The sequence below is a fragment of the Melanerpes formicivorus genome, unplaced genomic scaffold (genome assembly GCF_026170545.1).
Source record: "Melanerpes formicivorus ecotype bairdi unplaced genomic scaffold, bMelFor1.0.p_v2 SCAF_35, whole genome shotgun sequence".
Lineage (NCBI taxonomy): Eukaryota > Metazoa > Chordata > Aves > Piciformes > Picidae > Melanerpes > Melanerpes formicivorus.
The window spans coordinates 2,571,193-2,587,266 of NW_027142387.1; the positions used below are offsets into that span (position 1 = coordinate 2,571,193).

At 42.4% G+C, this 16,074-nt stretch overlaps 1 protein-coding gene across 4 annotated transcripts in view; it reads right to left on the reverse strand.

The window, feature by feature from the left end:
• SUGCT (succinyl-CoA:glutarate-CoA transferase) overlaps window positions 1–16,074 on the reverse strand; it is a 339,487-nt gene that overhangs the window by 290,381 nt on the left and 33,032 nt on the right. For all 4 annotated transcript variants that reach the window (XM_068156838.1, XM_068156840.1, XM_068156841.1 and 1 more), the window contains exon 7: window positions 11,575–11,666. In XM_068156838.1, the coding sequence (XP_068012939.1) occupies window positions 11,575–11,666 (92 nt within the window). The remainder of the gene's footprint in view (window positions 1–11,574; window positions 11,667–16,074) is intronic.

Sequence of the window (16,074 nt, forward strand, 5' to 3'; positions counted from 1 at the left end):
ATGAGAAATCAAAAAGACTTAAGATTTTACAAACATATGTGTGGGGAAAAAATCAGATTCTGAAAAACTGCCCTCCCACTGTTTTCAAAGCATCATTCATTTCACCCTTGATGGAGAAAACTACACTTTGAAGACATCATTTTTAAGCCTTGATTCCAGCACTTTCCTCAAGTACTAAACTACCTAATGATCTAAAAGCAAGCATTTTGCCTCAGTAAAAAGTTCACTTTCATTTCTAAAAGTGTTCTCACAATTTCCTTTTACAGAACACCTCTATGTACTACTAGCACTATACTTTACTAGTGCTACGCTTTACTATTTTTTACATATCAGTTTTACTTCACCCCAACATTCCACAAACTATACTGCAGCAGTCCACACAATTTCTGTTCTTCCCCAGTCTTTCTGCTAAGATCTATGAACAGATGACATTTTTCAACCTTTAATCAGATTCTAATGTCCACCTGGGCCACAAACTGGCCTTTCTGAGACAGGATGCATAACTGTATGTACTGTGAAATGGGTTCATTCAGGTTTTAATCTCTACCCTATAGAAGGCAGCACAGGATAAAGCCACATACACACATCCTTTAGATAGAGCTTCCCACAACACAGCACTACTCTTCCCTGAGTAAAGTAAGGATCTGTACAGCAGATTTTATTCAAAGAAATTATTTTAAATGTAACAAACATCATCAGGACCACCCCAGCCAGCTCAAAGGTATGTTACTATTTCGGCAGAAGGACAAAATGCAGCCCTAATCAGGGCTTTAAGCCAAGCTGCCATCCAGTCTCAAGGGCTCGGCTGAATTCTAATCAGGGACAGCACCAGGACATGCCCTTTGCTGGTTTGAAAAGATGAAGATTCACTCCAGTAGAACACTGCACTTGCTATTGTTCAATTTTACCACCAATTTACACTTTTATTTCTATTTTTTGCTGTTTGCTACATTCCTTGCAATTTGTCAACACGTTCTGGCCCAGAGACATAATTTCTACTCCTAAACGTACATCTGCAATATAAAAATTATCCATTAAAATGGAATTTGTTCTGAAGTGACACGCTTAATAAAAGCATTCTATGTTCAGGAGTCTTTACAGATGGGAAAGGGCTGCTGAAACTAATATGAACCAGCAATGGCTACGGTTTTCAACAGCTCTAAGCTATATACCATGCATACTCTTCTGTTGCAGCTCATTTGGGTTTAAAGCTGAAGAACTGCCCCTCTGGTAGCACAGATCTACCCAATCATATTTTGCTGTCTTGTGGTCTGTAAAACAAAACTGTTTCAAGAAAGAATGCACCAACAAAGAAACTCTGAATAATGAAAATTGCACCTAATAGTCCACTTGGAGAGGGGAGCCAAAGTGGTTTTTATTTAATTAATTTCAAGTTATTGCCTAAATGAGTCACAGAAATTTTCAAAGGGATACTCATCTGGCACTGATGTATCTGAATCTACTAAGCAAAAGCTTTCTGTTCATCAAATATGAAACTTGAATGTGGTATTTAACCCAGAAATATCTATAAACTATGTCATCCAGGGCAATAAAAGCGTCATCAGGGTAAACTTTGTCCTTTTAGGCTATTTTTAATTTATGTAAAGAAACACTGACTATGGCCTGAAGCAACTACTTTCATTCAAAATAAGCTCATGGGTACAGATTTATACAAAACAGATTCCCCACTACTACATGTACATTTTTATAAACACACTAAAATTTCGAATTTCACAGGTGTCATGCAGCTCTAACCCAGAGGTATTCAAGGACATGTGTAAGAGCCCGAATTCTGAAAAGGTTTCTGCACAAACAGAACTAACCAGGTTGGAAAAGACCTTTGAGATCATCGAGTCCAACCTATCATCCGACACTATCTATCAACTAAACCATGTCACCAAGCACCCCATCCAGTCTCTTCCTAAACACCTCCAGTGATGGTGACACCAGGCTTGACGGTAGTAAGTGGGAAAGGCTTACCTTGCAGGGGGAAAAGGGTTCTAGGACAAGAATTAGCAGGGTTCATTCACAGAGCTTTAAACTAGATTTAAAGGGTGCTGGGGTTGCAGCTAGGTTTGCACCACTGGGACAGTGTTGTAGTATTAACAAAATCCAGAAGGCCTCCCATCCTCCTAGGGTGGGCTCAGCATGCACAGCTTACTCCCTGAAATGCCTGCAACCCAATGTAAGCAGCATGGCAAATAAACAGGAGGAGTTAGAAATCTATGCATGGTCAAGGGGTTATGATCTGATGGCTATTACAGAGACGTGGTGGGACAGCTGACATAACCGAAATGTGGTCAAGGATGGGTCTGCACATTTTAGGAAAGATGGGTCAACAAGGCAAGGTGGTGGAGCTACTCTTTATGTGAGAGAGCAAGTAGAACGTATTGAGTTCTGTCCAGGGGCAGATGAGGATCAAGTTGAGAGGTTGTGGGTGAGAATTAAGGAGCAGGCCAGCATGGATGATACTGTTGTGGGTGGCTATTACAAACCACCTGATGAGGATGAAGAAGTTGATGATGCCTTCTACAGGCAGCTGACAGAAGGCTTGCAATTACAAGCTCTGGTTCTCATGGAGGATTTTAACTACCCAAGTATTTGTTGGAACACGTATTCATCCAGCCATTTACAGTCCAGCTGGCTCCTCCAGTGGACTCATGGTACCTTCTTGATGAAAACAGTGGAGCATTGATGGATCTTACACTCACTAACAAGGAGGGTCTGGCTGAAGCTAAACTGAGGAAGTGTGGAGTGGATGATGGAGTAGTGAGGTGGATTATTTACTGGAATGTAAACGTGCATTAAAACAAAGCACCTCAGTGACATATGTAGATGTTTTGTTGCTGCTGCTCAAGTTCGTAATTTGTCTACTGCATCAGCTGAAACCTCTAAGACCATCCTGCAAGCACACTCAATGGCTTGTTTCCTGCAGGGAAGTTTCCACAAATCACTGTTATACTGATGTTATAATGCTGATTATCTGTAGCTACCACAATGCCATACAAAACCAACATCATCCTGTGTAACTTTTTCTTTTCCCAGTTGGTTAGACTGGCATTTGCAATTTTATTAAAACAAAACAAAACAAAAACAAATTATGATAATGCTTTTAATGCTGACTGATAGAAGATTTTCTATTTTTTTCAGAACTGTCTTTCTGGAATTTTAAATACCCTATCACAGGAGAGCAGACTCAAGGAGAAGGACTTGGGTGTGTCAAGTGATGAAAAACTCAACATGGAATTCACAATGTGCGCTCGCAGCCCAGAAGGCCAACCACGTCCTGGGCTACATCAAAAGAAGTGTGACCAGCAGGAGGAGCGAGATGATTCTCCACCTCTACTTTGCTTTCATGAGACCGCACCTGTAGTACTGCTTCCAGTTCTGGTGCCCCCAGCACAAAAGGGACATGGAAATAGCAGAGCAGGTCCAAAGAAGGGCCATGAAGATGATCAGAGGGCTGGAGAACCTCCTCTACAGGGTCAAGCTGTGAGAGTTGAAGCTATTCAGCCTGAAGAAACAAAGGCTTTGGGGAGACCTTAACAGAATCCTTCTAGTACCTGGAGGGGCTTACAAGAAAGATGGGAAGGGACTTTTTACAAGGACCTGTAATGAGATGACAAGAAGGAACTGCTTTAAGCATGAGGGCACATTTACACTGGATATTAGGAAGATAGTATTTACAGTGAGGGTGGTGACACACTGGAACAGGTTGTCCAGGGTGGTTGTGGAGGTGTTCAAGGCCACTTTGGATAGTGTCCCTGCCCATGGCAGAGCGGTTGGAACTAGATGATTTTCAAGGTCCCTTCCTCCAACCTAAACCATTTTATGAGTATATGAATCTATTCTATGAACACAAATTTAGATCATGCAATTATATTTTACTAATAATACATTAAAGCATGCAATATAATTTTAAAGCCACTTGAGTGGCAAAAGGCACATTTGCTTCTTTAGAGTCATCAACGACCAATTAAGGTTTTGAAACAAAACTGCCCCTTTACACATCTGAAAATGGGTTTGGGAAACTTATGAAGCATATGATCGACTTCAACTAAAGAAAAATAAGAAGTGAGTTTTAGCATGTTTGTTTTAATCATGCAAGAGACTGACTATGTTTGAATCACAGAATGAGTTGTTAGGAGCCCCCAGTGAATAGATGGAACTGTTACTAACAATGACTAAACGATTCTTATGATTACATTCCTTCTAGTCCTAGTGAGGTGATGTGAACATCTGGATTTCCAGCATAGACCTTAACAGAATCTTTTAATAAAATCCATCTTCATAATGGCCATTGAGAATCATTACTCTCATAATACATCTTACATGCAATTATTCAGTGTAATGCTTGCATTTTCTGTCATTAACATATCAGTGAAAAGCTTTGCAAGTCTTGGGTTTTTTTTCAAATTTTCAACATGCTTTCTTTTATTCATGTGGTATTAACATCTGTCCCGTTCTACCAGTTCATACTCTCATTTAATTTTGTTCAGTGTATTTTCAGGTGTTCATGAAATTTCTGGCACTGCACTGGAAGTATTAACATTCACTGTACGAATACACGGGTCAGAATGTAAAAAGACACATTAAAGTTACTTTGTGTGCATGTGCATTATACATTTGAAGAGAAGAACCTGCAAGAGCTGCACTCAACTTCAGGTCTTATGTTCCAAGATGTGGTGGGTTGGAGTTTCCCTTCCAACAATTAACTTTGTCAGACCAACTCAGAAGCAAAGGAAGCAAAATCTACACTCTATGATGGAATGCAATGAAAATGTGCAAAAGAATAGAATAGAATAGAATAGAATAGAATAGAATAGAATAGAATAGAATAGAATAGAATAGAATAGAATAGAATAGAATAGAATAGACCAGACCAGACCAGACCAGACCAGACCAGGTTGGAAGAGACCTTCAAGATCATCATGTCCAATCCATCATCCAACACCACCTAATCAACTAAACCATGTAACCAAGCACCCTATCAAGTCTCTTCCTAAACACCGCCAATGATGGTGACTCCACCAAATCCCTGGGCAGCACATTCCAATGGGCAATCACTCTGTGAAGAATTTCTTCCTAACATCCAGTCTGAACTTCCCCTGACACAGCTTGAAACTGTGTCCTCTTGTTCTGGGACTGGTTGCCGAGGAGAAGAGACTAGCCCCTGCCTCTCTACAACCTTCCTTCATGTAGTTGTAAAGAGAATAAGGTCACCCCTGAGCCTCCTCCTCTCCAGCCTAAGCAACCCCAGCTCCCTCAGCCTCTCTTCAAAGGGCTTGTGCTCCAAACCCCTCACCAACTTTGTTGCCCTTCTCTGGACTCGTTCCAGCAAGTCAATATCCTTCCTAAACTGAGGGGCACAGAACTGGACACAGTGCTTGAGGTGCAGCCTAACCAGTGCAGTGTACAGGGGCAGAATGACCTCCCTGCTCCTGCTGGCCACACTGTTCTTGATGCAGGCCAGATGTCATTGGCCCTCTTGGCTGCCTGGGCACACTGCAGGCTCATGTTCATCCTACCATCAACCAGCACCCCCAGGTCCCTCTCTGCCTGGCCGCTCTCCAGCCACTCTGACCCCAGCCTGTAGCTCTGCATGGGGTTGTTGTGGCCAGTGTGCAGAACCCGGCACTTGGATGTGTTAAATCTCATGCCATTGGATTCTGCCCATCTGCCCAGCCTGTTGAGGTCTCTCTGTATCACAGTATCACTAAGGTTGGAAGAGACCTCAAAGATCATCGAGTCCAACCTGTCACCACAGACCTCATGACTAGACCATGGCACCAAGTGCCACGTCCAATCCCCTCTTGAACACCTCCAGGGATGGTGACTCCACCACCTCCCTGGGCAGCCCATTCCAATGATGAATGACTCTCTTGGTGAAGAACTTTCTCCTCACCTCCAGCCTAAACTTCCCCTGGCGCAGCTTGAGACTGTGTCCCCTTGTTCTGGTGCTGGTTGCTTGGGAGAAGAGACCAACCCCTTCCTGGCTACAACCACCTTTCAGGTAGTTGTAGAGGGCAATGAGGTAACCCCTGAGTCTCCTCTTCTCCAGGCTAAACAATCCCAGCTCCCTCAGCCTCTCCTCATAGGGCTTGTGCTCAAGGCCTCTCCCCAGCCTTGTTGCCCTTCTCTGGACACGTTCAAGTGTTTCGATGTCCTTCTTAAACTGAGGGGCCCAGAACTGGACACAGGACTCAAGATGCGGCCTAACCAAAGCAGAGTACAGGGGCACAATGACTTCCCTGCTCCTGCTGGCCACACTATTCCTAATGCAGGCCAGGATGCCATTGGCCCTCTTGGCCGCCTGGGCACACTGCGGGCTCATGTTTAGGTGGCTGTCAATCAGCACCCCCAGGTCCCTCTCTGTTTGGCAGCTCTCCAGCCACTCTGACCCCAGCCTGTAGCTCTGCATGGGGTTGCCGTGGCCAAAGTTCAGCACTCGGCACTTGGACTCGTTGAATGCCATCCCATTGGACTCCGCCCATCTGTCCAGTCGGTCGAGGTCCCTCTACAGAGCCCTTCTGCCCTCTAAGTGACTAACATCTGCTCCTAACTTGGTGTCATCTGCAAATTTGCTGATGACTGACTCAATCCCCTCATCCAGATCATCAATAAAGATGTTAAAGAGGATGGGGCCCAGCACTGATCCCTGGGGGATGCCACTGGTGACTGGCCACCAGCTGGATGTGGCACCATTCACCACCACTCTCTGGGCTCGGCCCTCCAGCCAGTTCCTAACCCAGCACAGAGTGCTGCAGTCCAAGCCACGAGCTGAAAGCTTAGACAGCAGTTTGCTGTGGGGGACGGTGTCAAAGGCCTTGCTGAAGTCCAGGTAGACCACATCCACAGGCCTCCCCACGTCCACCAGATGGGTCACCTGATCATAGAAGGAGATCAGGTTGGAAAGGCAGGATCTGACCTTCCTAAATCCATGCTGGCTGGACCTGAGCCCTTGGCCGTCCTTCAGGTGCGCAGTTATTGCCGCCAGGATAATCTGCTCCATCACTTTCCCTGGCACTGAGGTCAGGCTGACTGGCCTGGAGTTTCCAGGTTCCTCCATCCGACCCTTCTTGTGGATGGGGACCACACTGGCCAGTTTCCAGTCACCCGGGACTGGAAGCAACCGGCAACTTTACATCCTCTATTTCATGTTGTCCTACAACTGCAGATTTATCTGAAAGCTTGGGTCTAATTGACAACTTCAATTTTCCTCCTTCAGTTCCTACAGTTGCTACTCCAAAAGCCCTTTTGTAATCCTTAGGGTCTTTGAAACACCATTCTCGCAGAAAATCAGTTCCCAAAATACAAGGTGCATAAGGTCCTGTCACAACAGTATGTTTCTTCTACTCTTTAGCAGATAAACTTATGTCAACTTGTATCTTAGCTCTTGAGATCCACCAGTGACTCCCAGAATAGTGATAGGTTCTGATCCCTGATAATTTGATGGTATTATGGTGCACTGAGGTCCTGTGTCAACCAAGACCCTGCAGTCCTGAAATTTTGAAGTGCCAGGCCACTGAATGTACACATCCCAATAGATTCTGTTGTCTCCATTGTCCTTCTCCTCCCCCTGGTGGGAGGCAGGGCACCACTAATTACGGGGAATACATTAACAAGTGCAGTTAGCAGAGTGTCTAGTATCAGAGTTTGAATCACTGTTGAAGCTATTGCAGTTATTCTGGGAAACTGAGTGTGGTGGGTTAACGCCTTTTTCTGAAAACAAAAGAAGACAGCAGGGTGGAGGGCTTGCGGGTACTCTACACTCCCTGAAGGGCGTTTCCCCCCTGGGAAAGCTGAGTCTGTTCCACTCCCCCCTCCCTGCCCAGCTAGGGTATAAAAAGAAGGACATCACTGCCCATTGCAGGCTCGAACCCACAATCTCAACACTCAGAGTCTCATGCCCTACCAACCAAGCCACGTGGTCCTGAGAAAGTAACAGCTACCCTTCTGGTATTGCTACCTTGGGCTCTGCCACTCTGCAGTTCCCTTAATCTCCTGAAAAGATCAGAAGCTGGTTGACCATCCCATCTGTTCATGTTCTCACCAAAGTGATCATACAGAGTTATCCAAATACTCCCATGTGATTGCCTCTGTTGTCTACTTTGGTTTGACCTGTTTTGGAATGGCCTCCTTGGAGGACATCTATCTCTAACAGCTGAAACTTGTATCCATCTGGAAGAAAAAAGAATTGGAAATATCTCCCTATGCCAATTTGGATATGGAGGTTTTAAATTCCTCCTTCAGTTCTTTCATGCAATTCTCAATTTTTCCAGACAGTCTCAATGGCTGAAACCATAGAAACACATGTGAGACTATCCTCCAACTGTCTCATTTGGTCAGTGAAATGGCCAATAGTAGGAGGCATTCCCCCATAATTTCTTGCCACAACTCTGCTTGCCAGAATAGTAGCATAATTAGGAGAAGCAAGTTTGATGAGCTTTTTGGCAAGACTTGTTCCCACAGGAATTTCATCAGGATTCAGAGTACCATGGTCTCCATACATCACTCTCTCAAGCGCGTAATTCCCTCATCCACGGTGTTCCAAGGCTTAGGGTTCCATAGAAGCTCATCTCTGTATGGGTACCTCATAAGAGCTGCCAGTAGAAGGCGTGTCCACAGAGACTTTTCCAAGACACCTGCCTAGATGTCTATCTATTCCACTATCTTTCGAGAGGATTCCAAACTGAGACGGTGACTTGTCCCCTACTACTAAAGCAGGTGCACCTGTATCATAACATCTTCCTAAGCAGATCAGAATTGGCTCATTCTCTCCTCTAACATAATCTTTTCTCACATGCCTAATTTCCTGCCTGGGGGTGTTAGCTGTCTGATGTCATCTTGACGTCCATCATCTTCTTCAGTTTCTTCCTCTTGATGCTGTGCCCATAATCCTGAAGATACTCTCTGTAGGACCTCTTTAAGTTCAGAAGCACCCCCATTAGCTCTTGATTTACCAGAACCTATATCCTGTCCTGCACCTCCACTATCCACTGATGGTCTCAGTAATTCAGCTGTATCTTTAAGGAAAACTTTCTCTCCATCTTCAGAAGGACCCTTTTTAATAGAAGGTCCCGGACCAGCAGAGGGACCTTGCTGTTCTTGCCGTTCCTCTGCCTCTATATCTGCCTTGTATCTGCCCCTTTTATCCAATTAACTGGAGCTGTATTTGAATTTACAGCAGACTTTGCAGAAGCAGAAGGGATTTGCAAGGAAACAGCATCAGTGGGTGGACTTTGGGACCCAGCAACTTCTGCAGAACTCACTCCTGCTCCTACAGGCAGAAGCAATTTTGCTTCATTAATGGCTGCCGGTGGAGCCACGGCGTCATCTTAGCTGCTGGCATTGCCAATGTGGCCACCATCTTATGTATTGGTTCTGCTGATGTGGGCTATGTCTGCCCCTCCGCTGGCTGAATGCCAGAACTGCTGCCATCCTCACTCAGAGCTGCTTTCCCATTAACTCCTGTCTGCCTGTTTCCCTCTGTTTGTCCTGTCTCTGTATCTTCATCGCTAGAATTTTCTGCATTTGAGTTAGAACTAGCCCTATGATGTCTGCGTCTGCTGCACCTAAAAATAGAACACCTACTTGCTGCACATCTCTCTCAGTACAGTGCCATTACCAAGAACACAACTATTATCACCAACAGCCAATTCACACATCGCAAATAAACCACTCTCGGATCCCAGCTGCTTACATAGCTCTCAGCTAGAGGAATGCTGAATTCATATATTGCTGTGGGAACTGTTACAGTCATATCAAATCTTTTAAGCCAAAGAAATCCTAAGCAGCGGTCATACAGCATTTTCAGCTTGTATTTAAACCAAAGGAACCATTTATATGCCAAATATCTTTCCAGCTTATCTAACATCAGAGCCACACACCATCTATATAAAATCACCATCAGAGCAGAATATATCAAATGCCACAAACACCAAAACAGATTCATTTTGCTTCCTTAATCTGAGCAGGAATTAATCAATCAAGCAATTGCCCCACGTTGAATAGGCACCAAATATTTTTTGTAATGTAGTGGGTTGAAGTTTCTCCCCAACATTAACTTTGCCAGACCAACTCAGAAGCCAATGAAGCTGTATTTACAAGCAAAATCTACTCTCTACGATGGAATGCAAAGATTATGCACAAAATAGGCAGTGTTTACAATATTATACAGATATTTACCATTAGCAAACAACACAACCCCACTCCGGTCAAGAGACCAGGGAAGCCATTCCACTTCCCTCCCCCACCCCACCCCTCTGTCCCAAGGGAAAGAGGAGCGGAGAGAGAAGCAGTGGAGTAGACTTAGCCAAGGCCAGCCAAAGCACACAGCAAAGCAAAAACAACCAAGATCAGAAGAGAAAAGGAGAATTGTTATGGTACAGCTCCTCTTATTCTACTTATTTACCCAAAGAATTTGTTTAGAATAATCTTTTGTTTTCCTTTTTACACCCAATAGTGATTTATTTATATTTTTCTACTTTTTATGCTCAAAATCTGTAACTGAATTTTAAAGGCATAGCCTAAAACCACCACATGAGATCACATAATTATAGCATCACTAAGGCTGGAAAACACCTTTAAGATCATTGAGTCTAACTGTAATCCAACTACCATGACAACTAAACCACGTCATGAAGCACCACATCTACACACCTCTTGAACAACATCAGGGATAGCAACTCCACCAGGGAGTGGACATCACTTGATGAACTTCTTGTTTATCTAGAGTACACAAGTGTCACACTCCAAAGATCTGCATTACTGCTCACAGAGTATCAAGAGCTTCACCACAGAAGACTGTCTAGAGTTTATGATGCATAGAACAGACTTGTAACACTATCGCAGTGAGGATGTGACTTTCAGAGACAACATTCCCTGGTTCTGCAGGTGCTTGAAGACAACTTAAGTAAACACCTAGCTGAACAGCATTTTTCTGAGACAAAGACACACTTTCTATGTATGCCTGGAATCTAAACATTAAACTACTATATAATGCCCCCTGTATTACCACAGCTACCAAAGATTTTAGAGATCAGTGGGAGTAGCATCACATAGAGCTTTTCCAGAACCACTAATGGCATCTCTCTACTTATTTTCAAGCAGGACAATTTAAAAGACCATTTGCCAGAGTTATATGGATGGCCTCACAATTTCTTCTTTCAAAGCAGAAGCATCAGTATGAAAGTATAGGTGAGACTTCCCACACACCATCCAGATTTTCCATCATCCAGGTGTCAACAATGTGCCTGTTACAGCTCTTGAAGTGACTACAAGTAGCCAGTAATAGGTTAGCATAAATTGTCAATTTATTCACAGGAAATTTAGGATAGATACCATATTTCTTCCATTTTCTGTTTCTGGGACATTGGCTTTGAGAGCTTGAGTAAGATACCTGAAGGACATAAGCAGTTTCATTTTCTTAGATTCTTAGAGATAAGACTTCTTATTGGACTCCAGGAGGGCATGCAGAACAGCTGTGTTAGCACAGGCTAACTTACTCCATGCAACATCAAGCTTTAGTACACGGCACAAAGACGATTCAAAAATGCAAGCTGATCACCATACCTCATGCCCTGTGATATGCAGAAGACCAGAAACAGCAGCTGCAATAGAGTCATATCCACCTCTCTGAACCATGGGACCAGTCTGACCATAACCTAAACCAGAAAGAGAAAAATTAGTAATGTATTCAAGGGCAAGTACAACTGAAACAATTTTGTAATTCCATGCTTCTATGATAAACACAGATTACTGTTTTAGTACCAAAAGGAATCAATTGGTATTTAATGAACGCTATTGTATTCTACTTACTTCTGGACATTTTTAAGAGGAAATTGTTGGTGAGGTTTAATTGTTTAAGAGGAATTGCTGGTGAGGTGTTTGACACTAATTCTAGGCACATTCCTGGCCGTGGTACGTGTCATTCACTTTGGATAGAATTCCTTTAATTTTCTGGGTCAGCTGAGGTGGGATTCAAATGTCACTTCAGAGTCTTTATCAGATTTCCGCACCTCCAGGCCTCCAACTGCTGGCCATAAGGACCTATACTGCCTGTGTTGTATCTCCACTCTGCCATGGAGATATTTTGAATGTCAAATGATACTAAATTCATGACATCATGGTTTAGACTCATAAATTGTTCCCCTCTTCTTTATTCCACAACTAAAAAGAATTACCTTCAAAATAAAATATTGCTTACAACAGAGGGAAATGCTGGCCCTTCAGCAAGTACACACAAGGGGTTTGCCAGGAGTTAGCAATAATGAAATGCAAAATACAACAAACATTAATGGAACTAAATAAACACAGTCTTCTTCAGCTATAGAATTAACAGCTGTACCCAGAAGGATGCTGCCACTTTTCTCTGCTTTAAAATCACCACATTCTTCCAATAACCAGCACAAAATCTTCCAGCTGAGTAGGTCTTTCAGGATCAGCTGAAGAGGTTACAAATCCAGATATCAACTATTTCCCTGCCAGGGAAGTCCCTGCCTGTCAATCACAGCATAACCTAATAATTCAGGCTGCAATTGGAGGCAGTTAATGTACCGGGCCTGTACAATGCAATGACCTTAAGTAGTCAAAGAGCCAAGTTTGGATTTCTTTTCTGGAACCAGCAACCATCAACACAGAGGGGAGAAGTCAACATGGAAGGAGCAATAGCTTTGGTTGCTATTATTAGAACTAATAGAAACTGTCAGAATCCTGAAGCATATTTAAGAGTCTCTCCTCTTCCTCCTTCAAGACACAGCAAATTCAAAAGCTATTATCATGCCTTCTTCCTTCATGTATGTCTACAAGAAATCCCCTAATCACAGGAGCAAGCAGAAGATACTTGTCACAGACAAGATTCTGGTTTGGTTGCCACTTTTCAAGCAATGTTTCTGTATTACTCTTAGCTATGATGACAGCATTAAAATAACAACATATACTGCAAGACAAAACTTCCAGTCTCCTAAATTCCTTTTAATTATTCTCCCGGAATAATCTCCTCTATATAAAATGTCTGTTTGCCAGGCACGACAGTCAAAGCATTAGCTTTGTTCATTACAGCATGTAAAAATTGTTACTTATTGGGGTAACCTTGCTCTGGTCTTCCACCAGGATCAATACTGTTTTGTACAAAATTCACAAGTGACTTCTAATGTCTAGTGCAAGAAAATAATAATCATTCCAAACTGAAGTTAAAGCACTCTGTTATTCCAACTATTTAGTAAATCGTTCCAAGCAAAACAATATCCACTACCCACATCGATTTCCCCATTATACCACAATCTTAACTGCCTCATATTTTTCTAGACACATCAGATCCACATTATGCAAATTTAAGAGGGAACTCAACATATGGTCTCTTCTCCTCGGCAACCAGTCCCAGAACAAGAGGACACAGTCTCAGGCTGTGCCAGGGGAAGTTAAGGCTGGAGGTCAGGAGGAAGTTTTACACAGAGAGAGTGATTGCCCATTGGAATGGACTGCCCAGGGAGGTGGTGGAGTCGCCGTCACTGGAGGTGTTCAGGAGACTTGACAGGGTGCTTGGTTACATGGGTTAGTTGATTAGGTGGTGTTGGATGATAGGTTGGACGCGATGATCTTGAAGGTCTCTTCCAACCTGGTCTATTCTATTCTATTCTATTCTATTCTATATGCATACTGTGTCACAAGGAATATCAGGATACTACTGCCAGCACACTGCCTTTGCCAGTGTAGGCTCAAAACAAACATTGCACAAGAAAGGACTCAGCCCTTTCCTTATGGTCAAATCTGTATCTTATTGACTTCACAGCTTACAAGAGAAGGCTGAACCATAGGTTAAGTTTTTTTTTCTATTTTTAGTAGAAATCATGCCTGACAACCGCTGACTGTGAGACCCTAAAGAGCAACTGGTGACATTTCCTGTCATATTCACACACTGAAGTTTACAGAAAAGAAGTGGTTTTGTTTTCAAACATAACTGTATTAGTAAACAAAATATGGTGGATTCACCCAAAATGCTCTTTAGGGCCCTAACTAGGCATATACCATTCTCCACTGGAACAAACTGCAGCATTAAAACCATTTAAATGTGTGGGGCCACTTCAAAAACAGAATCTTGCTCAATAAAAAAAAATAATAAAATTACTCAAAACAACTTTAATTGAATAGTGAAAAGCATATTGAAGTAAGTGAGAAATTATGTACTGGCCTCAATTACTAACAAAGAAAAGACATCTCAACACATCTGCTCACACAAATGTTTTCATAAAGAGAAAACATCTGAAAATTAAACATTTAACATGTAGATGGAACAACTATAAACTGCTTTGCAATGCTCTTCTGGTAAGGACAAACATCCATGCCTCAAACAACATATTCAGGAAAGGTGACAGACAACAAGTCAGGTATTTTTCTAGTGGCATTTTAGAAATACAATTTTAAAAGCCCTTTTCACACATTGTAACAGGCTGGTTTCAAAACAAAACTCAGTATTAAATGGCTTTCTGGTTAAAATTAGAGGTTCTGAGAAGTGCTTAATTGGTTTCCACAGGTCACAACAGATTAGGAAGAAAAAATACTTAAGTCTGCTTTTGATCTGAATTCTGCAGTGAAAAGGGGGGACAAAAATCTGTTGTCATTGGAAATGGTTTGCCCCAGGCACTCTAGACATATCAAATACCCAGGAGAAGCAGCAGTCATCTAACTGTAAGAGTTAAGTGACAAATAGCTATTTCTAATAATGAAAGACCTCATTACCCAGAAAAAAAAAATAATCTAAGGTTAAGCAGTGTTGTTCTAGTAAACTGCACAGGTGAATGGAGCAATGCAGTCAATGTTTGAGAAATAACTCTGAACACAGGTACAAAGAGCTTGAAGGAGAGCACAAAATTACATTCAGAAAATGTTCAACCTGGTGCAGAGATCTTACTGTAACTGTAATGTATACACAGACATATGTGTGTGTATATAAAAATACATAAAATAACTTCTTAAAGACAAAAAAATGCCACTCCAAGTCTGTTTGCCCAAATACCCTATGATGTCTCCCACTCAAATTCAGCATGCAGAAGCATAGATTTGCAGTTCCACCCACTTAACCCTAAATAGGTTCCTGTTTAGTATGATGTAGTTTAGATACAGCAGAAAATACTTCAGGCTAAGAAGACAAGCCCTTCTGAATAGAGACAAAACTGATTTTACAGCTATGGTCTCTGAAAAGGAAACAAAGCAACTGATGACACAATTGCGCTGAATTGCCCTCTAGTGGAGCTTGCCTACTTAGGCTGCCCTCAGTATTTAGTCTCTCCCAGCAGAGAATTTGTTTCAGTCCCTTAAGTCCAGTGACTATATTTTTATTTGGAGGAGTGTATTTTGGAGAAGAAACAAAACTATTTCAAAGTTAATTTAATTTTAAAAGTTTCCTAAATCATTTCAGGTGCAGAAGGAGCTGCAGAGATGTCAAATCTCATGTAAAGCTTTTGTGTAAAATAGAATCTAGAAAGGCCAAAGAAAGGTACATCCCATCTAAATCCCCTCTTTGGCTCCCAAAATGCCTACTCTACACCTTGCACTAGGAAGACACAATTTATTCTGATGCCTGACACATCCTCATGTACCTAGATATCAAAACCATTGGGAGTATGAGCTGCTTTGCCCTGCAAAATATACATCAATTTTGCAATCAAACTGGGTAGAAGACACAAAAATCCCCAACAAGATTTCAAAATGCCTCCCAAAAATTGTTGCTGTCAAGGCATTATTTAATCTTCACAGCAAGTAAAACTCTAGTTGTCCACTAAAGGACTATTTGCTTATTTAGCATAGTCACATGTAAATCTTCTTGTTCCTGTCCTGAACCTGCAGCCAAGTTCATGTTCTGCATAAGAAAGTGAAGCTTTATTGTCTTTAACTTTATGTGAGCAGACAAGTTAAGTGGATATGAGGCAAGTACAAAAGAACAAGTTGCACTGGCTACTTTCAGTTCAAGGGACACAAGGGGCTTTATGGTAGGCATTCACAAAGTGCATGCCACAGATTTCCAGCAGCAGTCCTGTATCCCTCACCAGCTATGCTGTATCCTTACCTCAGACA